General features: G+C 40.8%; 1 protein-coding gene across 1 annotated transcript; it reads right to left on the bottom strand.

Moving 5' to 3' along the window:
* Nucleotides 1-6,858: 6,858 nt before the first annotated feature.
* Nucleotides 6,859-25,250, bottom strand: DNAJC19 (DnaJ heat shock protein family (Hsp40) member C19). Its single transcript, XM_063452745.1, has 6 exons — nt 25,076-25,250; nt 21,561-21,612; nt 21,108-21,181; nt 17,189-17,265; nt 11,063-11,133; nt 6,859-7,007 (listed from the first exon to the last, which is right to left on the bottom strand). The coding sequence occupies exons 1-6, from the start codon at nt 25,076-25,078 to the stop codon at nt 6,937-6,939; spliced, it is 348 nt and encodes a 115-aa protein (XP_063308815.1). The 5' UTR covers nt 25,079-25,250; the 3' UTR covers nt 6,859-6,936.
* Nucleotides 25,251-26,403: the final 1,153 nt, after the last annotated feature.

Genomic DNA, 26,403 nt, shown 5'->3' with positions numbered 1-26,403 from the left:
ATAATGACACCCCTGTTTTTTTGGGTACAGTGGTATGATCGAGGGCAGCCTCACTCATGTGCTGGGCTGGGAAGCTTCCACTATGTTAACTCCTGCAGAGCTGGAACATTGTATTAAATCCAGAAGGAAGGGATTTAAAAAAAGACAAACATTGTGTATTAAGATCAATGAGCCTCATATAAAATGCTGCTGCTAATGTATTGTGATAGGGGATGTTATATATTGCATGTTTCATAAGTAAAGATAAATTAGACACCGAATCTAGTTAAACATGATATGCTTTAGTTGGCAGACCATGTGTAACAGAGTGAGCACATTAATCAGGGCATTGCCCACTGTACACACTCTTTGCAATAATGTCCAGGTCAGGTACACTGGCCAACTAACCCTGGTTCTCAAAGACAGTCCTTAATTATGACTGGACCCTAGTATTTAACCAAATGCAATGTTAGTCACGTACAGCACGGATCTACTTTCAGTTTAACGTTGGCTAATGCTAAATAATGTGGGGCAGCCCTTTTCATGCCATGCCCATCCAGAAAAACAAGACATCACACCGGTTCGTTTGAATCACTCCCTAATTTGTGCATATAGAAACATGACTTGCAGTTGCTAGACAGACACACAATAAAATAAGGCAAAATAATATAGATAGGCAAATGTAAAGAAAAATAGAGTAATATGGAATAATGAAAATAAAATAGACATATTTAAAATAGATTTTAGACAGAAATAAGATGCAAATAACAATATCAATATAATAATGAAAACACAGTAATATAGAGGAAATAAAAGGTCGAAGCTAATTGATGATAGATAGATTGATAGATGATGGATTAATAGATATTATTTCTCTATAAATTGATGAGTGAATATAGAATATTATTTTTCAATTGCAGTTGTTTAATTTCATGTTCAGATTAATACCCCCTGTGGTGACTGGCTGGCTGGGGGGGTGGTCATTTTACTGCCTCCCTGAGTGCTTCCTGGGAACATCTGGATTTCACACTTTGTCCCCAGGACAGACAGCTGCCTGAACCTGGCTCCTTACACTTAGCTCTCTGTGGCATTGACTGAAGCTAGTTTAACTGTTTGTAACTTCTGTAACCCGTTCATTCCCCTAACCATTTAATTATAAGCAGTGCCACGTGTACATACAGACCTTGCCCTCCATTAACTGCATTTTGGGTACAGGAATGCCAACTATTCAAACAATGAAAAATAATGTAATTCATTTATACTTCTTCTAGCGCATTCTAGAACAATCAGGCCACATTCACACTTGATATTTTCCAGCCATCTGGAAGTGTGATGTCATCTTTCCTGAGGGGAAAAGTCAAGGGCTCCTTACAGGCCACAGCCAGGGTGTGAAAGATGACTTCACTGCTCAGGTAGTAGGAAATAGTCTAATCAGGGCAGTGCATGAGACTTTATGGGGGCAAAGATACAGCAGCTGGATTGCAGTAACTCCCATCATGTTTACCAAATGGTCCAAAAAGTTCTAGAACCACAGTTACCATAATACTGACAAAGCATCGCCTAGAGGAGGGGGCACTGATGTAAATCAAATTGACACTTTTTTGATTTGGCAAATCTACCTGTCCTCTCCTGATCTCGTGCCTGAGACTGCCTCTCTGCAATTTCTAACTGGATGGCTGCCCATTTCCTTAAACTCAATCTGTCCAAAACAGGACTTCTGGTCTTCCCTCCCTCAAGTGTTGCTACTCCCATTTCTATCTCCCTCCAAGTCAACAGCACCACCATCACCTCTACCTCGCAGCCTGGGTGTTCTTTTTGACTCCAAGCTCTCCTTCACACCTCATGTCCAGTCGATTGTCACATCCGAACGCATCCGCCCCTATTTAACACCAGACGCGACTAAGGTGCTGCCACCATCCTCTCTTGTCTTGACTACTGTAATCCGCTTCTCAGTGGTCCTACGTGTTCCCAACGTGCCCCGTTAATTTTGTAATGAATGCGGAGGGGAGGCTCTTCTTCCTTTCAACCCGCACCTCCCACATCAGTGCCTGCATTGGCTTCCTATAAGATATAGGGCTCAATCTAAAATTCTGATTCTTGCTTTCAAACAGCTACATAATGTGGCTCTCACCTATCTATCCTCCCTAATACACAAGTATGTCCCATTTAGGCTCCTATGCTCTGCCGAAGACTTCCATCTATCTGTTTGTACTCCCACCTCTGATGCTCGCCTTCAAAACTTCTCTAGGGCTGCACCGTTCCTGTGGAACTCCCTTCTCTGTTAGACTATCACCCAGTCTCCACTCCTTCAAAAAAATCGTTAAAAACTAATTTCTTCACGAAAGCGTATCTACTAAACTGTTAATGGCTCCCAACTGATTCAACTCCTGCAACTGTCATTAATAAAAAAACAAACAAAAAAAACACTAAGTCTTCAGTGAATACTATCCTTACCTTTTGTGTCACTATACCCCATTCCCACCCAACTTGACTGGTTACAGTTACATGTTTGTTAGTCCACCCATTTTAAAGCGCTACGGAATTTGTTGGCACTATATGAATAATAATTAACTGTAGGCAGAGTGTTATTTTCAGTGTATGTCTTTCTTCTTGTTCTTTAGGGTCAGAAGTGTTGTACATCTAAGAGTTCTGGCTTGGAAACCGTCTGTGTTTAGTACGCGCCTTACAGTGCTCACTGAAACTTTAGTGCCTATGGCCACCAAGTCTTGCTTCAGGTCTTTTGCAGTCACTTGATGGTTTTTCACAACCTGCCTTCTCAAAATTCTGTTTGCAGCCATTGGTAGCTTCTTCCTTTCTGCTCTGTCCAGGTAGTGTAACCACTGTTATTTCAACTTTGAACTTACAAACTATGCTTCCAACAGTGTCTCTAGGAATATTCAGTGTTATCCTCACTATCTTTTTGTATTCTGTTCCTTATTTGTAAAGGGAGATGATCTCTTCTCTTAACTTTGTGGACCATTATTTTGACATGGCCATATTTCTAACATGCAGTCAAACATGACACTCAACAAACCCTAGCAAATTCAGGTATTTAAGTGTTCCAGCTCAAGCACATGTAAGAAATTGATATGCCAAACTGCAATATTGTATCTAACTTTCTGTGTATGTCACTGGTTTCACAAGTTGGGGTCATTTACATGATAACAGTGTGATAAGGATCAAAGCTTTCAATTGCATTTTACAACATCCAGCTAAAACAAAAGCTTACATCCCTCCAGCAGTTCTCCTGCCAACCTGTTTTAACATCTAGGTGTAACCATGGAAGTGTGTGTTTTCCGAAGCAATTCTGTCTAACCTACCCAGAAACCAACCCTAACTGGTCACTTCTTTCACAATGTTACACTATGGCTGGAGGAAAGAGATCAAAGGGAAAGACTTGTGTAAAGACAAAACTCTCTGGAGAAAGAGGGCGGGATAAACCACTTTTGGGAGGGAAAATGAATTCTGGGACTTGTAGTTTATTACTCCAAGAATCAGTCTTTAAAAGGACAACATCCAAGGAAGTCTCTCTCTCTCTCTCTTTGTCTCTTTGGAGAGGACAGCACAGCAAGCAGGGCCATGGTGAACTGATAGTCTGTCCCAGATTACCCAAGATGAAGGCGCAAGGGAAGACCTCCATTGAAATGTTTAAGTATTGCCCTTTTATTATGTATCTTTTGATTATGTATTGGATTTAATGTATAAAGTGTAATATGTATATCCTCTTAAAATCTAACAGTATCCTTAAATTAATATTAATACATTTTATTATACACTTGGGTTTGTGTCTTATTTGTCACACATTCCCTAAAAGAATATCCTTGTAAGAGGGTCATAATTTCTTACACACATCTGGTGCAACTAATGAAGCCCTTGAATCAACACCTGTTTTGCATATTTGTGCTGTTGTGAGGGATTCTTTTCAGGTGGTTGAATAATTTTAAGACTGGAGAAGTCAATATAAGTTGCATTTCCAGTTCAATTTGTGGAAACAACTTGAAGCATTTTTGTGTTCAACTATTCCGATTGATTTTGTTTGATTTGTTCATTGTAAACAGCTAAAAGTCTGTACATTTTGACAAAAATAACAGATTTTCAATGGGAATTGAATCATTTTGATTAAAACTGTAAGTCCCTAATATGTCTCTTTAACATCTTCTGATTGAGTTGGAATTCCAGCAAAACTCTGATGCAGTCTACGAATAAAATAAGAATCGATATCTATATAATTACTGCATTAGTATGGTGGTGGGTGAGGGGTATCTGTTGGCACTGATACTGCTTCATCTCATCGAAATAGCTATAGTGTTTCAGTGTCCTACTGCTTTAAATGTTTCTATGCTAAACGGGAGTCCCCAGCAGCCAATCGTCTTTGGGGACAAGGAAGCATTAGCCTTAGCAGTAATGACCAATTGTGGTTGGCTGAGAGTGTCAGCTGACCTTACCGCTTTAGTGATGGTGTGAATTGATGTGCCTTAGCAGTGAAGGGCCGGGCAGTGGGAGACCAATCACTAAGTGCTAAAGGGACACTGTAGGCACCCAGACCACTTCTGCCCATTACACCTCCAGCAGCATAGGGGATAAACTCTGTATGTGCAGAGTTCCAAAGCAAAACACTGCACATACAGACTCCAGTTACTATGACAATTTCAAATCACGTAACCCTTTAAGTGTGAGTGTAAATACAAGCTTTCTCAAAACTCCATAAAATGCTTATTTGTAATGTAGCAGCATACATTGCATCTGAATTTAAACGAATTCAAGGCAAATTGTCAGGTTTATTTCATACATTCAGAATTGTAGTGAATTTAAACTAAAAAGTACAACACTGTGGTAAACAATAGGTCAACAAGAATAAAACTCACCAATTTTGCTATTCTGGCATATATTTTGCAATTTGTATTCAAATTCACTAGAAAGAATTTGGTTGATCATTACCTTTTGGGGCAGCCATTTTTAATGACACACTCCAAATACCATAACCACTCTAGTTTTTACGGTGTCCGGAATTCCTTGTTACCATTCCACCGGCATGAAGACAGGGTAGTGTGAAACTTACCTGCGGTCCTTCTGATCTTCTCAATACAGCTAAAGAGGAAGTTCTCATCAAGAAAACAAGTTAACGGACAACTATAGGCACCCAGACCACTTCAGCTTAATGAAGTGGTCTGGGTGCCAGGTCTCTCTAGGATTAACCCTTTCTGCTATGTTTACAAATGGGTTAATCCAGCCTCTAGTGGCTGTCTCATTGACAGCCGCTAGAGGCACTTTCGCGCTTCTCAATGTGATTTTCACAGTGAGAAGACGCTGCTGACCATAGGAAAGCATTGAGAATGCTTTCCTATGGACTGACTGAATGAGAAAGAGATTCCCCAGTGCAGAGGGAGCCCGACGCTGGAAAAAGGTAAGATTTGAACCCCTTCCTCACCCTAAAGCCCGGCGGGAGGGGGGCCCTGAGGGACCTATTAACACTATAGTGCCAGGAAAACGAGAATGTTTTCCTGGCACTATAGTGGTCCTTTAAGAACACTGTGTCCCCACCACAGGTTATCCCTTTTTCAATGCGTTTCAAAGAAACCTGTTAATGTCATAAAAGAACTTTTACAGCTGCTGTTGTTGCCCGGATACTGAACTGCTGGATATTTTCCTTTCTTGATGAAAGGACACCTGAGCTCCAGGGTCTAGCGCTATTAATTATGATGACCAGAGAGGGTGCACTAATTCTGCTGGTAAGATATTGTGATACAAAACAGGATAACACCACATAAAGACAGCCAAAGTTGAAAAATACTCTAGGTTAGCTTTGCTTCCAGTTTCGCTTATTTGGCCTTAGGTTTGAAATTCACTTTGAATTCCCACTCTAGTGAATAATTCTGTGAGTATATATTCGATGAGTGCCAGTGTATCAAGTTTTTATAGCACTGAGAGCTTCACCCGACGAATTAGCTGACCAATTGACTGATGAAAAACTTGGAGCTCATTTTTGAGATGCCTGGCGCTCTCCGTTAGAATTTAAGAATATTGTACTAGCTCTTGATTACCTACATGGCTGTTTAATCTGTGAACCAACCAAAAAAGGACTTAAAGATCACTGTCCACAACAGTAAGCCAGGGGATGCATGAAAAAAAACAAAAAACAAAACATGCATTTATATATATATATGTAATTACACAGAGGCTATATTACATATCTTTTTTTTTTTTTTTTTTAAATAGAATTTAAAAAAAAGATACAGAATTCCTTTATTGGCAACAATATTGGGGTTATTTATTAAAATGAGAATCCCAAGTAACTTTCAAATTCAAAGTAAACCTGAAATTCCCTTTAGTGAATAAGATGGTGGGCCTATTTTCAGACAAAATTTCATCCATATATTGTGCTGACCAACTTAATATATATATACACACACATTTTATATAATGCAGCGTTACCTGTGTGTGAAATACGAGGAATACGGCCAGTATGATGCCTGTATTAACGTGCACATTAAACAAAGCTTGATGATCAATCCCAGAATAAGGCGCATTGGAGGAGGATCGTGGGGCGAGTTTGCATCTCAGAGTCCAGACGAGGACGGAATCTTCAAATTACTGTATCAAGGAATCAATAAATCTGGTTGTCTTTCCTTTAGCACAATGTGTACCTTATAATACTTACCGGAAACAGACCTTGTCAATAACAGGTCAGTTTTAACGTACTAAAAATGAAATAAATAGCCTTGTCTTCTACGGAATCCTTATATTGATTTAACTGAAACAGTTGATTGATTGTGGAGACGTGAGTGTGTTCTATAACAAGACGTAGCAGCTGTCACCTTACACAGTGATTATTCTGTGTTCCTGAGCCAAAGATAAAATAAAATGCTGGAGCACAAGGGATAGTGATTTCACATTGTTTTATTGTCCCTCCCATTCCTTTAAAGCAGTATTAGTTTGAGGTAATGATGATCAATAACTTTATTTTCTTGACTGAGCGTCCAGTAAGTCTTTGGCTTCATTAATCTTGGCTGCCAAGTATGGGGATCCACCTGCAGAGATGAAAGGCGTTAGTGTGTGTGTCTCATTACACAAGGCTGTAATCGTAATAAAGAAACAGGTCTATATAGTAAGGTTACAAATGCATCGTTTATTGGATGTATCACTGGCAATGCTAGGATCATCACAATGAAAAAAGCCCAGGTTTGCCCATTTTCTCTTCCTGTGAGCTAGGAAGGTTCCACATTCTTGTGAGGCGTGTTCCCAAGAAAAAGGAGGGGAGACTGGCTTCTAAACTTTCTAGAGAGTAGGAGGCCGACATGGTCTGTACAGCGGTCCATCAGAAACTCATGTCTGCCCCAACCAGCTGCATCATTCTTCCAGTTACCAATCAGTCCAACAGGCAAGAATGACATGCATTTTATCGTCATCTATTATGAATAGGTAGGGAATAAATAATTTGTTATTTATATTTCTTGACTATTTACTTTTCAGTAACCTGTCCTGTATAGAGCAAATAGCCAATTGTACTGCCGCTATTCGACAGGAAAACACTGCATTCTGAGAATGCAGATCTGATCCGGTGGCCTGGTAATCTCTTTGCTGGTACTGAGGACTGCAAAACAGCCTGGCACTTTCTAACCTGATCACAGGAGGAATTCAGAAGTTGCTGCACTGGTTGGCCTGCATTATGGTTATTGTAAGAAAATCAGATTAAGGAAAATCCAGACTTCTGAAAGCAGATTCCACAGCATGGATATACAAGTGTGAGCATGATGAGTGCGTTGATGTAATGTTGCATTATCTTGGACAGTGCCCCTTAAAGTGGATTAATGCACAAACTGAAAGCCCCATTTTCTTTTTTATCTTCTATGGCTTGCTTGTCTATACATAAAATGTAAATTAACTCCATCAGTTCTGTGCATGTGTATGGCACTACCGAAGTTACACAGAACAAGGTGCAGAGGAGAGACGCTTTAATATCATTTACTGGGGTGAAGGAAAGAGATAGAGTTTATTCCCATGTGTGCATTTACTGATGACTGACCGACCAGAATTTCACTTCTTGGTGGTCTTCTGATTGGCTGATAAACCAAACAGAATGTTCTGGCGCTATTTATGGAAAGATGGGTAGTTGTTATATAACACCGCAAACTACAGCTGCTATAACACCAAAAAGCTTATCTTAAGACGAAGTATAGAAGGGTGTAGGTGAAGCGCTAGTAATATACAATTTATGATATACAGTGCGGAATATATAGCAATACCTCTACCTTAGAGTATTTTAATACAGGAGTCCTAATGGAGGTATGCTGTACCTTAAAGACAAAAGGCAAAATAACCACACATAGTGTATACTGTAATATGAATAAGTGGTATATAAAAATAGGGGAAATATGCCCACTCACACTTTTAGGAGCTAACAATATATAGCTCACTGTGATCGCCTGTGGGGTCCGTAAAGGCGACCCTATCCCTTCTTGGGTAGTTGTTCCTTTGTCGTTGGTTTTCTAGATTAAAACACAGACATCTATGGTGCAATATTGTGGGTTCCAGTGGTGATATTAAAACAAGTAAAATTTTGTACTTACAAACCCAGAGCCCTCCACATCGGCTCTGGTCTGAGGGTGTATGTAGTTAAGGACTACAAGCCTTCTTTATAAAAATAGCAGGAGATGCCACAAGTGGTATAAAAAGTAATAAGCAATTTATTGTATCATATATAAAAAAATATAATAATAAAAATATAGGATTTCTTCTATACATAAAATACCACTAATATGGCTAAAAAAGTCCAATGTAAAAGTCTCTTTCCTCACAAGGTCCCCAGGACGCGTTTCGCCGATCTGGCTTCTTCAACTGGTGTTTGGAGAAAATCTTTGCTTCTTCCTTGGACTGGCTCCTGCTATAAGTACCTCTTCATGGGTACTGTGATTAATTTCCGGCTTGTTGAATCGCGGGCGTTGACCATGGAAACGGTGACGCCGTGCGTTCCAAGCCTCACTCTCAGTTTGTTTCCGGATCCCATCGTCACTTCCGGTTTCCGTCTGTGTGCCGATACGTCATCGCTATGCGCTCGGCACCCACGATCTCTGTATATGTCAGTTGACATGGCAACGGGGAAATTGGTACACAATATAACATATGGTTACATTGTGCGGACACAATTTATTTAATAATATGCCCTTGTGGATTATACTATATTGGTAAAACCACAAGGGCATTACATATCCGTATAGAAGAGCATGGCAGAAATATCACTAAAGGCTTTGAAAACCACAGTGTGTCCGCACACTATAAAAAACACCATAACTGTAAAACAAAGAACTCCCAATTTTTAGGTATAAAAAAACTAGAAAAAGATTGGAGAGGAGGGGATTTTAACACTAAGATGAGCCGAAACGAAATGGAATGGATTTTTAAATTAAACACCTTAATCCCCTATGGTCTTAATGCTGATTTTGAGATGTGCCATTTTTTAAAGTAAGAATTTTAGGTTGACAGGTTTTTAAAAGAGAATGTAAATATTCTCTCCTTTTATTCTTATGATCTTATTGGATAACCTTTTAAATCACTACTCTTTGCTTTTCTTGTTTTTTAAAAGCAACACATCAACATAGCTGAATGTATAGAGAATGGTTTTAAATTATATTGTCTAATTAATTAAGTATGGGCCGTAACACACTTCTATATTCCTTTTTGTATATATAAATGTTTGTATTGAATTTTTAGGGGTCAGATTATCCCCCATAAGAATCCCCCTCTAATCCTTCTTAAATATCAGGGAGCAATATAACAAGGTAAAATATACATAAGGGAGAGGTTGGAGTTTAAACCAAATTGAGAGGTGAAAGATAAACCTTTTTATTTAAAAGATATATAAGGAATGTATATAAATACAAGAATGTAACCATATGTTATATTGTGTACCAATTTCCCCGTTGCCATGTCAACTGACATATACAGAGATCGTGGGTGCCGAGCGCATAGCGATGACGTATCGGCACACAGACGGAAACCGGAAGTGACGATGGGATCAGGAAACAAACTGAGAGTGAGGCTTGGAACGCACGGCGTCACCGTTTCCATGGTGAACGCCCGCGATTCAACAAGCCGGAAATTAATCACAGTACCCATGAAGAGGTACTTATAGCAGGAGCCAGTCCAAGGAAGAAGCAAAGATTTTCTCCAAACACCAGTTGAAGAAGCCAGATCGGCGAAACGCGTCCTGGGGACCTTGTGAGGAAAGAGACTTTTACAGCCATATTAGTGGTATTTTATGTATAGAAGAAATCCTATATTATTATTATTTTTTTTATATATGATACAATAAATTGCTTATTACTTTTTATACCACTTGTGGCATCTCCTGCTATTTTTATAAAGAAGGCTTGTAGTCCTTAACTACATACACCCTCAGACCAGAGCCGATGTGGAGGGCTCTGGGTTTGTAAGTACAAAATTTTACTTGTTTTAATATCACCACTGGAACCCACAATATTGCACCATAGATGTCTGTGTTTTAATCTAGAAAACCAACGACAAAGGAACAACTACCCAAGAAGGGATAGGGTCGCCTTTACGGACCCCACAGGCGATCACAGTGAGCTATATATTGTTAGCTCCTAAAAGTGTGAGTGGGCATATTTCCCCTATTTTTATATACCACTTATTCATATTACAGTATACACTATGTGTGGTTATTTTGCCTTTTGTCTTTAAGGTACAGCATACCTCCATTAGGACTCCTGTATTAAAATACTCTAAGGTAGAGGTATTGCTATATATTCCGCACTGTATATCACAAATTGTATATTACTAGCGCTTCACCTACACCCTTCTATACTTTGTCTTATGATAAACCAAACAGTCTATCAAAAAACAAACACATTTCAAATTGTTTAATTTTTGTTATTGTTTCTCTATGCAGCTCGCATTACCTGCTTTCTCAAACATGCAGTCACGCATTACAAAACAGTAAAGTCCCATCACCTTTTTATATACATACCAGAACATATAATGGGGATTTATTTCAGAATTATTTTTTTATATTTGAAAATAGACCCGTGGTATATTACAAGAGAGAGATGCTTGTAGAAACATTTACCTTTATCTGGATGGTTTAACAACATAATCCTTCTATGAGCTTCGCTAATCTTCGTCTTATTGGCTGTCGGGCTGAATGGACAGAAAGATGTAGAAATAGGGAAAACAAACATGGATCAGATAATATTCCAGACACCGGCCCGAATTAGCCTTTCTGTGCTGCCAGACAGCTCACTTTGAGTACAATGAAAAGATGTAAAAATTGCCAACTCCTTCACAGGACACAGATTTTATGTTTACCATTTATGACCAGGTCGATCATCACCTTTTATTCTTGTAGACCAAGCTTGTCTTGTCATTATGGTTTGTTTCAGCTGTCCTTTACACAGTGCTGAGGAATGTTGGTGCAATGTAAATGGTAACACATAACAGCATTGATAGTTTGTAGTACAGATGCAATGTATAGTATGTTCATCTGACCAAAGGCTGGAATAACCGCCAATTGCATTAAATACTTTAAAAACAAACGCTGCATAATCATTTCTTTCTTTCTACTACTGCAATAAAATGTATTGATGGCAATATTTCAAAACATTGCATTCATAATGCAAGGCAAGAGACACCATCTAAACAGATCACATTTTATCTACTTGATATTTAGGTAAAGACCAAATGAATTAATCAAAATTAAAATTGTATCAATTTAAGAATAGAACAATTTGTGTGAAGTAGTAATTTTGTGATGTGTAATCGGAATAAAGCTTGAGGAAGTGGCCTTTTTATTTCACATAATTATTCTCAGAATAATGCCACCAGAATGTAAAAATGACCTTTTTATCTGAACAGAAAGTCCACCTATTACAGGCTGAAAACTTGGAAGAATCAATGTGGTGCTCCCTGAGGACTGCTAGAATGGAGCTGTGAAGTTTGACCTACAAAGCTTGTAGAGGGTGGGAGAGGAATGGGATAAAATTTACAGTCCTTTTGCAGAGATGAAAAGGATAAGAGTGGAGATCCGGCAGTTCCTCTGCAAGGTGAAAATCAGCTTTGGAGAAAAGGGGATTAAGTGGAGGACTATGGCCTAAATGTATCTGTTAACATGAATAAATGTTGGGAGAGAAGAGGTTAATGTAACTGATTGCACTTTTACTGTTTGTATAATTTAGCCTACAATAATTGTAACTTCCCTGAAAAGGAATTATTAAAATATTGTACCAAAGCCCAATGTTTAACTGCCGTTAGCATGCAGTAATTTAAATGTGTTTTAATCGAATCCATCTTATTCACACTCTCGTCCAAATATAGCGCTCTATTATTAGATTGTTTTGAACTCACAAAATCATGAGTCGGAGAAACAGCAAATCTGGCTCTTCTAATTGGGGTCATGGCTGCTTCATGTGTTTTATTGGGCCCTTGACATGGCTTCTAATAGTGAGACCTCATCCTCCTGTCCAATTTTAGCCATCTTTCCTTGGATGCTTTATTACCCTTTATTTTCTTTATAGCCGTCCCTCCCTCCCCAGACAATCGTATCTTTTATCATATCTGTCCAATGCCATGAAAGAAAAACGATTAACATCCCTTACTTGCTTAACATTCCCAACAACTGATGAGAATCAGCCTGGTAGAACTATTGGAATCCACCAGCAAGCATAGACCTTTCTAACACCCGGCTTTACCCACCCCAGTCTGTGTGCCAAATATAGTTATAACAAGGTGAAGTAATGGACTGGCACGGCTATTAAGGCCTGCGGACATACTGCTTATACTTTACATTCAACAGGAGAAAAAAATAAATATGGGAGAGCCAGCAATCTTTCTAAGAGGCACAAGGAATTATTTCCCATCTGCCCTCACTAAGCCCTGGTGCTACATCAAGCATGGGGAGTGAGTGGGAATTCTTCTTTCATTTGTGGCCTACTGGTAAAATAGCCACTATCCCTGTTGCCTTAGGTAGTCCTGGATACACGCTCTTTATATACCAGAAATTCCACCCCTACTTACTGTGAGTCCAGCAGAATACATCACACGACTGGATATGGAACCTACGGTGACTTGTTATTTGTCAAAGCACTTTTAGTTGACTTGATGCAAACAGGAGGAATTCCCGGCACCCAAACTGCACTCCCTTAACTTGAGACACCAACATTGGGATGCCTCATCCTTCCCATTACCCATTCTTGCACACCATCTCCCAATCTCCACAAAATGGTCCTTTACATCTAGCAATGTGAGACCTAAAACTTCATTGGGGTTTTATTACAGGGAAATTGTAGTGCCAGGAAATATAGCTGTGCAGAAGGGGTTAAAGAAATTATACATTATTTAATGCCTTCCTATGGGGATTCCAGTGACGCTGGATGTCCTAATGCATAGCGGAAGACAGCCACTAGAGGTGGAGTTACACTACAAAGATAAGTATTGCGGTTTTTTAAAAGCTGCAAATATTACCTTTGCAGGGTTAAAGGACCTGGGAATATGCACCCAGACCACTTCAAAGAGCTTAATTTGTCTGGGTGCCTTTAGTGTCCCTTTAAGGAATATGGGGAGTTGTAACTCATTGCCAATGGCATGCAAAACATATGTTCTGTTAGAGGCACACTCCATACTCCTAAAGAACTTTAGCTTGTCGAAAAGCTTAATATATGAAGAGTGTGTCCTCTTTTTCGAAATTGCCACTATTTTATAAATTAAATTGGTTACACCTCCTTAGCTTTCAATCAGACATCAAGTCCTGTTACTTCCTGGTTTGCTTGGCTTATTTGCACTAAACTCGAGAAGCAGCAACTGCAAAGAGCACCTGCCTTGCAAAGACTTCTCATTGAGCTGCAATGGGAAGTCTGTAATTGGACAGCCACCGAATGTCTGGGCGGGGTTAGAAGGGGAGGGCTTGTAAAGGCTGCAGACAAGAGAAATGTAGATTTGTAAGCCGTTTTTAGATATACCCCCAATGAAAAAATGCAGAATTTAATGCACATAAGTTTTCATTTGGGGCAACATCTACTAAACTGTGATTTATTTTGTGTTTTGGGCAGTGGAGTGCCCCTTTAAGTAATAATATTTAGGTTTACCAGATACTGAAAGCATTAACAACTAAACAAAAACAAGTCAAAATCATTAGCATGCATGTTTAGTATATAAATAAAACACAGCATCCCTTTTATGGCAAAATGTTGTAAGTCAATAGAGAGGATAAACGGTTTACTGAATAATCAATTCTTAATCACACCCAAGAGCAGGAAGGGCCTGATGAGAAAAAGATACCTGCTATGGAGGAGTCAATACCATGTGACAGCTAAATATTACATGATCAATAGAAGGAAGGTACGGAAAATAAAAAATATAAAAAAAATAAATCCAACAGCTAAATAGTCTGGTTAAGCACCATGAGCACCTGGCGTTACTGCACTGTACGTTATTGCTCACATTTCTGAAAGTGGCTTGCAGTATCAGGATATAGCAATACAAAGTATAAAAATAAATAGAAACACCAACAACAAAATACAGATAGTTGGGTGGATAGGAAAAATAATAACTGTGGGCGGCAGGTAAGTTGTGTTTCCCATAAATTTCTGCTGGACCGGGATTTACGGGAAAAGATTAGTTGCGACAGACCAGTATGAGACTGACTGGACAATCTCCAGTTGGTTTGGGAGGAGTCTGCCTGTCTGCAAAAACAGTACAATCTGGGGGGCGGAGCTTGACTGCCAAAGAAGCCAGACGTGCTCTGCTAGAGCTCCTGCAGTCGGGCCCCAATAAAGCGAGATTTACACCCGGGCCACCCATCAATGAGACTGCAATACATACTCACGCTGACAAGGGGTCTTCGCTGCACCGGAGGATACTCGTTGTGAGCCTGTCCGGACACGGTACGCCCTGATAGTGGCCGGTGGCCTACACAAGCCTGAGCTCTGGAGAGACGGCCGCTCTCCGAGCTACTTCATTTGCTGTGTGATCCCGGTGAACAAAGCTATCTTCTCCCCCCCCCCCCTCTGGACCGGCGGGGGTTATCCCGGTATCCACTGGCTGGCACCTCGGTCGACCCTACACAGCTATTTCACCACGACGCCTGATCACGGCTGACTCACCTAAGATGGCGGCCAGGCCTCTGCTCCACCAGCCGGGCCTGAATCAGCCCATGGAGACACAAGGAGGTGCGGCTGAGTATGTGCTGGAGCGCATAGATGCGACCTTTGCTGCTTTCTGGGCTAAATTGGAGGCTCTTATTGAAACGACACCAAATGAATCTAGTGAAGGTGAACAACCCAGAGAGTTACTCTATACGCCTGCTAACAGCCAAGCGGGTCCCGCGGTTCATCCTACGACACGAAGCGGCATGCACACGCATAACCACCCCCCCCGCAAGGCTAACAAAGCGAGAAAACGCAAGAAGCCACAGCTCCTGCGACAGACCCAGCAACACAGACGCTACTACCCACCTCGACCATGGGGATCCGGACTCCCTCGGCAGGAGCGGTATGACCCAGAGGTAGTCCCAGTAAGCTGCATGGCTCACAAGAATGTCGGCCCATGGAGGCCACCATCTTCCCAAGTTCGACGCCGCACACAGAAACAGCAAGGAGGGGAGGCAGAACCCGGTACCAAGCTACCTTATCAGACTTGGACTCTAAGCGGCATTGGCTAAATGTCCGGTGTGGGATCATACCAAACCAAGTGTAGCCAGGGTATCAGCCAGCTTTACCTTGCTTACATGTTATAACTTAGATTGCATTCACCTTATTTTTATTTCCTTTGTTTAGATCACCTCAAATCTATAACCAGTAGTATTTTCACACATGCCTGTTACATGCTCCCTGTAGGCTTATTTCTGGTCTAAGTCTAGCACAATATGCAACCACTTATTCCCAGCCTAGCCAGACAAGAGACAGGCTGATTCTATTCTACCTTATACTACATTGTAAAGCCGTGTTCATTCAATGTTTGCACATGTCATACTTCGCCTCTATGTCACTCCTCTGTTTACTCTTTCCTGACATGTGCGCCTCGCTAACCCATTTAAATGAGAACCTTAACTATTGAAATACTGATCTCTCTAACATAAAAATGTGCCTGTTTAACGAATGTCACAACTTGTATTGCAAATGTTCACCAATTCACCTGATGCCGCTGTTGTGGCGCACCAAGGTTATTTGTTACTAACGTGCACAACAAAAATAAAGAATTAAAAAAAAACAAAAAACAGTACAATCTGTGGCACTTTCAAAACATGTGTCTTTTATACAATTTTATTTTATTTATTTTTTTAATTGATATTTTTATTGTTCTTCCCGAATCTAAACATATACAACGGGGTACAGAAGAGAAAGGGGGTAAGGGATACCGTCTCACTGATACAGCCGTCAAACATTACCTCTTTTATGACCGTTAATATTGCCTACTCTTGTTCTGTATTAACCAGCTATCGCCGGGAACCTTGTCATTTGTCTGTTGGCGCAGCTTGTGAGGGTGACGCACCTAACTTGGAGGGGCTTTATACATACCCTGCTAGATCATCCCTTCTATCCCTGGGTGTAACCTTTTTACAAAGGTGAAACAAAACATACATTGCAATCTGCCCGTGTGTGCCTCCCTTTACTATTTATATGCCCTTTTTGTTGTGCTCGTGCCCATTGTTTGGTACCTCCTGTCTACCGTGTACCAAATTGAACCCAGGTTTGATTTTGTGGAAGTCTAGATACCATCTACTACTATGGTGGTTCTAGGGGGTTGCCCTCTTTGTATTTTTGCCATATATTAGTAACCTCTCTTTGTGTGTATCCTGTTTGCCCATGAGGTGATGCTAATTGTTCATAGTCTACATTGGTGGAAACCAGGTGGATCAATTCAGATTTGGAGGGTATCGTTGCCGATCTCCAGTTTCTCGCCAGTAGTGTAACTGCTGCTACCAGTGTGAGAAAAGCCAGCTTGCGGATCGGTTTCGGGAGGCCTGATGGCATTATGAATAGATAGCTTTCTACAGTGAGTATGATCCTTTTTCCTGAGCTAACTTTGATCAAGTCATCTACTGTTGACCAGTATGGTGCTAGCAGTGGGCATGTCCACCATATGTGTAATGTGTTACAATACTTTGTTTGCATATGTCACCATTAGTTAGTAACAGGCAACCCAACAAAATAGATTTTCTTGATGATATAAGCACCTTTCTACAACAGGAATTTTGACTTACCTAACTCCTAAGACCAATGCTGCTTCCCTTTTGTTCATTTTGGGTTCAAATCCTCCTTTGTAATAACCAGCGAAAGCCTTTTGTAAAAAATAAAATATACAGTTAGTGGTGGGAAAACATAATTAAAAAAACAAATCATTCCGATACGTTAAAAATAAATAAAACAAACATATGTTACTCTCTAATCCAGCATTTACTATTCCCATTAACACTGGCACTATTTTGATTTGTCTCATAACATAGAATAACAAAGAATAAGACAAATGGGTTTATTCAATAAACATCAATTAACGATGAATGGAAAAGCTAACTGCAAAATGTAGGCAAACGCAGCTGGAAAAGACAAATTTTACTACCGTAAATTATTTTTTTCTTAATATAGTGGCAGTACCATTGGGGGTTTGTATCCTCCTGATTGACAATCCGACTGTAAATAAGTAAAGAAAAAATGTAAATAGTCCCGCCTACTTTGCCTTTAAAACCCTGGAATTACCCCAGGACTGTCAGTAAATGAAATGAAAAGACACATAGGCCATATCATGCTCAATATAAATTTATCAAAAGAGGGAGGGGAATCGTACTGCCACTATATTAAAGGAAAAAATAATTTACGCTACGTAAAATTTCTCTTTTTCCTGGCATATAGTGGGATATAACAAGATCCCTGGAACATCAAAAGGGTGGGTCTCAGCGAACTGCAGCTTGAAGCACCTTGCGCCCAAAGCAGCCTCAGATGATGAGATGTCTAGTCAATAGTGATTAATGAAGGCATGAAAAGAGGACCATATTGCTGCTTTGCAGATGTCTTCAGGAGAGGCGTTGGATTTTTCAGCCCATGAAGTGGACATGGCTCTGGTTGAGTGCACTCTAAAGGAGGAAGGTAATTGAACATCGTGCAGTTCATAAGCCAACTTGATGGTGCCCGTTAACCACCTCGTCAGAGTGGGTTTAGATGCTCCCATACCTTTCTATTTTCCCTGAAAATTAATAAACAGGTGATCCGAGGAACTAAAATCTTCTGAACTGGATAAGTAAATCAGAAGTTCTCTGCGAACATCCTGGTTATGCCACTTCCGTTCTTGATCCTAACTTCCCGAACTACCGAATGGAAGCACCAGAGGTTCATTCAGAGATTTTGTTGAAAGAACTCTCGGTAAAAAAGAAAGCAGAGTATGCAGTACAACCTTGTCCTGATGGCAAATTGTAAATTCCAATGAAGAGGTAAGGGCTTCAATCTCCCCAATTCTCCTAGCCGAGATAATTTCTACCAGGAAAATAGTCTTGAGAGACAGAATTCTTAATAAAACACCTTCAAGTGGTTCAAATGGAGCTTCACATAAAGACTGTAGCACCAGAGATAAATCCCAGGAAGGGAATTGAAATTTCCAAGGTGGTCTTTGTAGAAGAATGGACTTGAAGAAATGCCTAATCAGCAGACATGTTGCAAGCTCTTGGAGCAAAACATGGCTGAGGGCCGCAGTGTGAACCTTTAAAGTAGAGACACTGAGACCGTTTTCAATGCCTTCTTGCAGAAACTGAAGAGGCGTCTTGACACAGGGACGGCAATGAAAGCAATTATGCCGAACGCACCAATGGAGACATTTGTTCCAAATCCTCAAATAGATACTAGACGTAGAAGCTCTGGTGGAGTTTATAATTGTATGAAACAGGTTGTCTGGAATGCCTTGGTTCTTCAGGATTAACCTTGCAACAGCCAGGCTGTCAATCTGAACAAGCAAATAGTTTTTTCAAGAAGAACTACATTTTCCAAGAGTAATCTAAGAAAGGAAGCTGCCAGTCGTCCAGTGCCATAAGTCGCAATGCCGAGAACCAGCTCCGATTAGTCTGGTATGGGAGGACAGCAATCACTCAAGCTTGTTCTGCTTTGATCTTCTGTAAAGTTCTCGGAATCATGTCTTCTGTCCATTGGATTTTTAAGGCCAGATACTTCACTGATGGGTAGTGTGGTCTTTTTGGACAGTTGTGGCACTTGTGTATCTACCTATAGTAGCTCTTCCCAACTTAAACCTTCTTGAAGTCTGATAAGCTCCTTAAAATGTTTGGAAATGAATGACCTTTTCTCATGATTCTTCCATTCTCAATGTACAAATTCTAATAACTTCAGGGAATATCGGGAAACCCTTAATCTTTTTTGTAGCTTCATCCTCAGATAACTCTGCCGATACCTCTTTAATGAACCTTTTCAAACCTTCTTCCACACTAGACGCCTTGTTGCCCAGGCTGTGAAACAGCCTGGGGAGGTCTAGGAAGGGGAGAGGGACCCTTCCCATGGTCCCTCTCATGTCTCCAGCGCTATAGCTCTGCCCCTTTTTATGCCAATGACTTTGCATTCAAACGTTTTGGAGGTGTGGCTATAATTTAAAGACATAGGGTATAAAAGGAGCACTCAGGGAATGGATCATTGCCCTGTTGTGGTTTCTGTTTTCAGTTCCCAAGAGTGTGTTATAATCCTGTTAAACTTTTCCTAGGAGAACATACCAACATTGGCTCCAGTCTTTTCTTTTTGCTTAATTTCAGTTACCCTGGAACCAGTTAAGGAATTTCTGCATATCCTGCTGCTTAGATTTCTCCAAATCTTCAGAAGTGCAGCTATTGCACATTTTCGTTTTGTATCCATCAGGGAGTGGTGGTAGTGCATTCTGAGCAGGAATTAGGTTTTGATTTAAACGTAGCCTTCTTGGGTGCAGGTGCCAACATTTTCTCCTAGTCTAATAAATAAAACAATTTCGATAAACTTCCAATCCAGAAGAAAACTGACAGATGAATTTAAGGAAAAGATAAAACATATCATACCTTAAGACCTCTTAAGGTATGGTATCAAGACCTCTGAACCATGGGGGGGGGGGGGGAGAAAGTGACACAGTATTCCTTCTCCAAACAACAAACATGTTTGTCCTGAAGATTTGCATGGCTTAAATAGGCACTATTTTCTAAATTTGGTGCCAAAAATTCAAGTTCTGAACTGCACATGTGCAGTAGCACATTCGGAACTCCGGTGGAACGCAAGGCCGCCCGGGCCTGTGTTCCACCGCTGTGTGCAAGCTCCGAGCTTGCAATTCCATTGGCGGACCACCGGGGACCGCCTCTTGCCCATTGCCGGTCTCCACATGGCATAAGAAGGCAGACTCTCCTGATTGATCTGTAACCAGGACGCAGAGCGTGGCACTCAGCTCACCTCCAATGAGCAATCGGCCCAATCCCCTAGACAGCAACCTGTGCTCCTCACCAGACTCCAAGAACAGTCATCGTGTCCAGCCCAAATGGGACAGGAAAGAATACTAAAAGTCCTGGGGTAAGTCCGGGGTTTTAAAGGGGAAGTAGGAGGGACTTTTTAAATGTTTTATTTACAGTCGGCTTGTCCATCAGCAGGATACAAACCCCCACTGGTACTGCCACTATATACCAGGAAAATAGGCGTCTTTTTTTCCTCCAAACCCTTCTATATTTTGTCCTAAATCCCGAAATCCAGTTATCATATCTGAAACATGTCTATGTTTAGTGGCTAGACCCCAATATACATTTCCTGAGTCTCACTGTGCAATTCACCAACGTTTCTTGCACTAGATCAGTGGAGGGTGTAGGTAGTATGGCAGATGAAAAATAAACACTGTGTATGGAAACTCAAACAAATTTCCACACGGAAACCACTTCCTACTCCAAAAATGAACTGGCGGAGTAGAAGGAAAAATAAGACAACACACTGTTGACATATAAAAAGTGTGATTATTAATAAATAAAATGCACCTGCCAACAAACAGACTGTTGAAGTAAACACTCAGAAAACACACCTACATTGATCAATCTTGCAACAATTATTTAAAATAAAGCCCAAAAGAACTGCAATATTTCAATGGGTCATCCCTTTTTCTCTATTTAGAAGATTTTGGAAGTGTCTTACCGACTTAGGCAGGGTCTGAAAAGCTTGCTTCACCTGAGGCTCTAGGTGTTTCATGGCTTGAAAGACATACCGTCCTAACAGAGAAAGAAAAAAAAAAAAAACAGACACTGGTTACAACAACTGGTGAGGACACAGAGTATCATTGCTATTAGCTATAATATAGCAAAACATTTTCAACAGTGATTACAAGTCAGACGGGTAGAAATAATGTTGACAGATACAAGAGGTGAAGGGGGGGAAACATTTTTTAAAAAAAAATAAAAAAAATTGTTTTGTAGATTAAAGGGTCATTCTAAGCATCATCACAACTCAGAATAACTGCAAAGCTGACATTCCAATACAGTTTTAGTATTAAGTCCTCAGATTGCTAAACTTTTTACATTCCTCTATTCAAATCATTCTGAAAAATAAAACCTAAAAAAAGAATCCCTCTGGTGGTCCTACTGTACAAACCTGCAAATCCAGCAGCTGCTATGGTTAAGCCAGCGACTATCATTGTGCCAGCCTGAAAATGTAAGAAAAATCACAATGTGAGAGTCGTGTATAGCAATTTCTAAACCAATATAGTACATTCCTTTCTATTAAAGGCATCATCAACAATGTCATCTTGGGGATCAGTGAATCATCCCTTTTTATTTCCCACAATATAAATACATAATGAATTCCATCCTACTGTTTAGCTGAGTGACAAAGCCTGGAGTGGCAATCAATATGGGTAGGAGTACATTCTAATAAAAGGATATACTAAACGCACGATAAAAAGGCAAATGCATAACCTTTGCAGAAAAATACCATACGGAAAGTGCAGATGAGCTAACAATCCAATTGTTAATTTCTCATATTAAAAAAGTTTATTAAACAGGCAAATGATTTTTTTAGAAATGGTTAACAAAATAATGACAGACACTATGTTAAGATTTGGCAACTCATGATGCATTTGTGGAAATACGTGATTTCAAGTGAAACAGTAATTATTTAGAGCAGGGCTTAAAATGTCAGGTCCTTTTGCCAATAGCTAGGACTAGTTACTCTCCGCTGAAAGTCTAGAGACTCCATGGCATCCTCATAAGGCTTCAATCTTCAGTACCAATTGCTAGGGGTGGGTGGAAATTCTGAGTCCTGTTTAGAAAAATGGAATTGTTTTAAAGGAGCAATCGGGGCACCATAACCAGTGCATGTCAATGGTTATGGTGCCATTAGACTGCAGACGCCCTACATCAGGTTCTTAGTCATTCTGTTTGAATGGTTTACCAGAGGAACCCGCAGCCCAACTCTTGGAAGTTCACTTCCACAATAGCAATATAAATGAAACCCATAGTTTAGCGTCATTTATTGGCTAAGTTGGTCTGGCTCAGCCAATGAATGATGATAGAATATAGATGAAATTGCTATTGCTGATGGGAGGATGGTACCTGCAGCCTGATGGCACCATAACTAGTATAATGGCAAGTGGTGGATATGGTGCAGAGACTGCTCCTTTACAGCTATAACAAGGTACTTACCTGAAGTTACCGGATTACCATCCTTAAAACAACTGTTACACAAAATGTGTATGACAGTCGGCTTGAGATAGGCATATACCTGCTCTATTCGGTGTACCGGTAAATTTGCCAGGAAATGGAGGTGGACAGTTGCTTATTCCCAAACCCAAATAATAGATATTACAATATTACAGAATGCATGAAATGCACACCATTTGGAAGCTGTGCAGCTGCCCCCACACAACATGTTTATATTTGGAAATTAAACACCTCAAATCCGAGCTTAGTAAATAAACCTCTAATCACTACCTTTGGTTAGCAGTGCAGCCTGGACAATATTTTTACTGTATCAGAATTACACACATTTTATTTAAATTAATATCCATACAAGAATTAACTGATTTATGTATTTAAAAATAGCGGTCAATGGTAAAAGTGTATTGTAGCGTATTTTATTATTTACCGTTTCACGTGTATTATAGTGTTTTTTTTTTTGCATAGCTATTATGGTGCACACCCATTGCAGAGCGCCCTCACTGACCTAGGCAGCACCCACTGCAGGGCACCCTCATTGGCACAGAGAGTACTTGGTGCAGGCACCCAATGAAAGGTATTCCTTGGCAAAGCAGCATTCATTACAGGCACCCTCATGAGCACACAGAGCACCCAATGCAAGCAGAGCCGTCTTTAACATGGGGCAAACGAGGTAGCTGCCCCGGGATCTACTGAACTCCCTGGTGGTTCAGTGTAGTGCTCGGGCTGCTGCACTCCCACGCACTGTGAGTGTCAGAGCACAGGCGCTGGGTTCCCAGCCTGCGCTCTGACATCATCACAGTGCGCCGGAACTGTGCGGCAGCCCCAGCAGCACACTGGGCCACTATTAAATTAATTATTGCCTGCCTGGACAGAAGGTAAGCAGGAGGGGGGCAAAGCAAAATATATTTTAATTATGTGTGTTTTCCCATCACTCTGTCACACTAACCCTGTCTCTCTAACTCCCTAACCCTGTCTCTATAACCCCCCCCAAACCGTCTCCATACCCCTGTCTCACAAGCCCAGTCTCACTAGCCCCCCTAACTGTATCTGTATATCTGCATGTGAGTCACGATGTGTATCTGTATGTTGTCATTGTGTGTATCTGCATGTGTGTCAGTGTGTGTATTCTTGTGTTTGTGTAACTGCATGAGTGTCAAGTTGTGTATCTGTGTGTATGTATCGGTCAGTGTATGTCTGTATATCTGCATTTGTATCAGTGTGTGTATGACAGTGTATGTTTATACATCTCAGCATTCAAACACCAACACTACACATAAACACACCCCTGATCCAGGGGGCCCCAAGCAAATGCTTGTCCAGGGTCCAACCATTATTAAAGAGACACTATAGTCACCCAGACCACTGCAGCTCAATGAAGTGGTCTGGGTGTCAGGTCCCCCAGGTTTTAACCCTTCACATGTAAACATAGCAGTTTCAGAAAAACTGCTATGTTTACATTGCAGGGTTAATCCAACCTCTAGTGGCTGTCTTCCTGACAGCCGCTAGAGGCGCTTCTGCGACGCTTGATGCGAAATTTGCATCCAGCGTGCAGAACGTCCATAAGAAAGCATTGAGAAATGCTTTCCTATGGACTGTTAGAATGTGCGCACCCATTAAGCCTTTCCCTTCTGGATCACATGGTTAATCTGTGTATGATAACCCCATCCATTAACCCTTTCCCTCCTGGATCACATGGTTTAATATGTGTAGGATAACCCTCATCCATTAACCCTTTCTCTGCTGGATCACATGATTTAATATGTGTAGGATAACCCCCATCCATTAACCCTTTCCCTGCTGGATCACGTGGTTTACTCTGTGTAGGATAACCCCCTCCATTAACCCTTTCCCTGCTGGATCACATGGTTTAATATGTGTAGGATAACCCCCATCCATTAACCCTTTCCCTGCTGGATCACATGGTTTTATATGTGTAGGATAACCCCCATCCATAAACCCTTTCCCTGCTGGATCACATGGTTTACTCTGTGTATGATAACCACCATCAATTAACCCTTTCCCTGCTGGATCACGTGGGTTACTCTGTGTAGGATAACCCCCTCCATTAACCATTTCCCTGCTGGATCACATGGTTTACTGTGTGTAGGATAAATCCCCTTCATTAACCCTATCCTTGCAGGATCACATGGTTTAATAATCTGTGTATGATAACCCCCTCCATTGACCCTTTCCCTGCTGGATCACATGGTTTAATCTGTATATGATAACCCCGTCCATTAACCCTTTCCCTGCTGGATCACATGGTTTACTCTGTGTAGGATAACCCCCTCCATTAACCCTTTCCTTCCTGGATCACATGGTTTAATCTATATATGATAACCCCCTCCATTAACCCTTTCCCTGCTGGATCACATGGTTTAATAATCTATGTATGATAACCCCCATTATTAACCCTTTCCCTGCTGGGTCCCATGCAGACTGATCACTTACCATGATTTAATGTATGTGTATGGTGTAGTGCACTGAGTGTGACACTGCATGGGAGCCCAGCTGAGTGCCCACTCAGTCAGGTAGGTGAGTGAGTGAGCGTGCTGTGAGTGTAACTCCTGGAGAAGGTCACTTCCTGCACTGGCAACTGGAGCCTCAAGCCACGCCCACCAGCCGGCGCCATGTTTGGTTACAAGTCATGTGATTATTGGGCTTTTGTGTGTCTTTTTTTTCTTCAAAAACTTTATTGTCCATGTATAAAAACAGAAAAAACAAACCTCTGCCTATATCTATGCTTGTAAGAAAAGCAGCGGTGTGTGCTGTCCGTAGTCATTTGACACCAATAGTCATACCTCCCAAGTGTCCCTATTTAGGAGGAACAGTCCCGATTTTGAGCTCAAATCCCTCTGTCCCTCTTTTCTAGGAACTCCATATTGGTCTGTCTGAGTGTATAACAGAGCTCCACAGCAGTAATACTCCCAGTAATGTGTCTGAGTGTATAACAGAGCTCCACAGCAATAATACTCACAGTAATGTGTCTGAGTGTATAACAGAGCTCCACAGCAATAATACTCCCAGTAATATGGCTGAGTGTATAACAGAGCTCCACAGCAGTAATACTCCCAGTAATGTGTCTGAGTGTATAACAGAGCTCCACGGCAATAATACTCACAGTAATGTATCTGAGTGTATAACAGAGCTCCACAGCAATAATACTCCCAGTAATGTGTCTGAGTGTATAACAGAGCTCCACAGCAATAATACTCCCAGTAATGTGTCTGAGTGTATAACAGAGCTCCACAGTAATAATACTCCCAGTAATGTGTCTGAGTGTATAACAGAGCTCCACAGCAATAATACTACCAGTAATGTGTCTGAGTGTATAACAGAGCTCCACAGCAATAATACTACCAGTAATGTGTCTGAGTGTATAACAGAGCTCCACAGCAATAATACTCCCAGTAATGTGTCTGAGTGTATAACAGAGCTCCACAGCAATAATACTCCCAGTAACGTGTCTGAGTGTATAACAGAGCTCCACAGTAATAATACTCCCAGTAATGTGTCTGAGTGTATATCAAAGCTCCACAGCAATAATACTCCCAGTAATGTGTCTGAGTGTATAACAGAGCTCCACAGCAATAATACTACCAGTAATGTGTCTGAGTGTATAACAGAGCTCCACAGCAATAATACTCCCAGTAATGTGTCTGAGTGTATAACAGAGCTCCACAGCAATAATACTCCCAGTAATGTGTCTGAGTGTATAACAGAGCCCCACAGCAATAATACTCCCAGTAATGTGTCTGAGTGTATAACAGAGCTCCACA

The sequence above is a fragment of the Pelobates fuscus genome, chromosome 4 (assembly GCF_036172605.1).
Source record: "Pelobates fuscus isolate aPelFus1 chromosome 4, aPelFus1.pri, whole genome shotgun sequence".
Classification (NCBI taxonomy): domain Eukaryota; kingdom Metazoa; phylum Chordata; class Amphibia; order Anura; family Pelobatidae; genus Pelobates; species Pelobates fuscus.
The sequence above is the reverse complement of the archived record's forward strand: the minus strand, read 5'-3'. Positions and strand labels throughout refer to the sequence as shown.

Bases quoted from the DNA above. Each gene is read 5' to 3' on its own strand.
- DNAJC19 (XM_063452745.1), bottom strand. The intron at 11,134-17,188 runs GTAAGTCAAAAT...CTGTCCATTCAG, and splicing joins GCATTGGTCTTAGGAGTTAG to CCCGACAGCCAATAAGACGA. The intron at 7,008-11,062 runs GTAAATGTTTCT...TCATCTCTGCAG, and splicing joins GTTAAACCATCCAGATAAAG to GTGGATCCCCATACTTGGCA.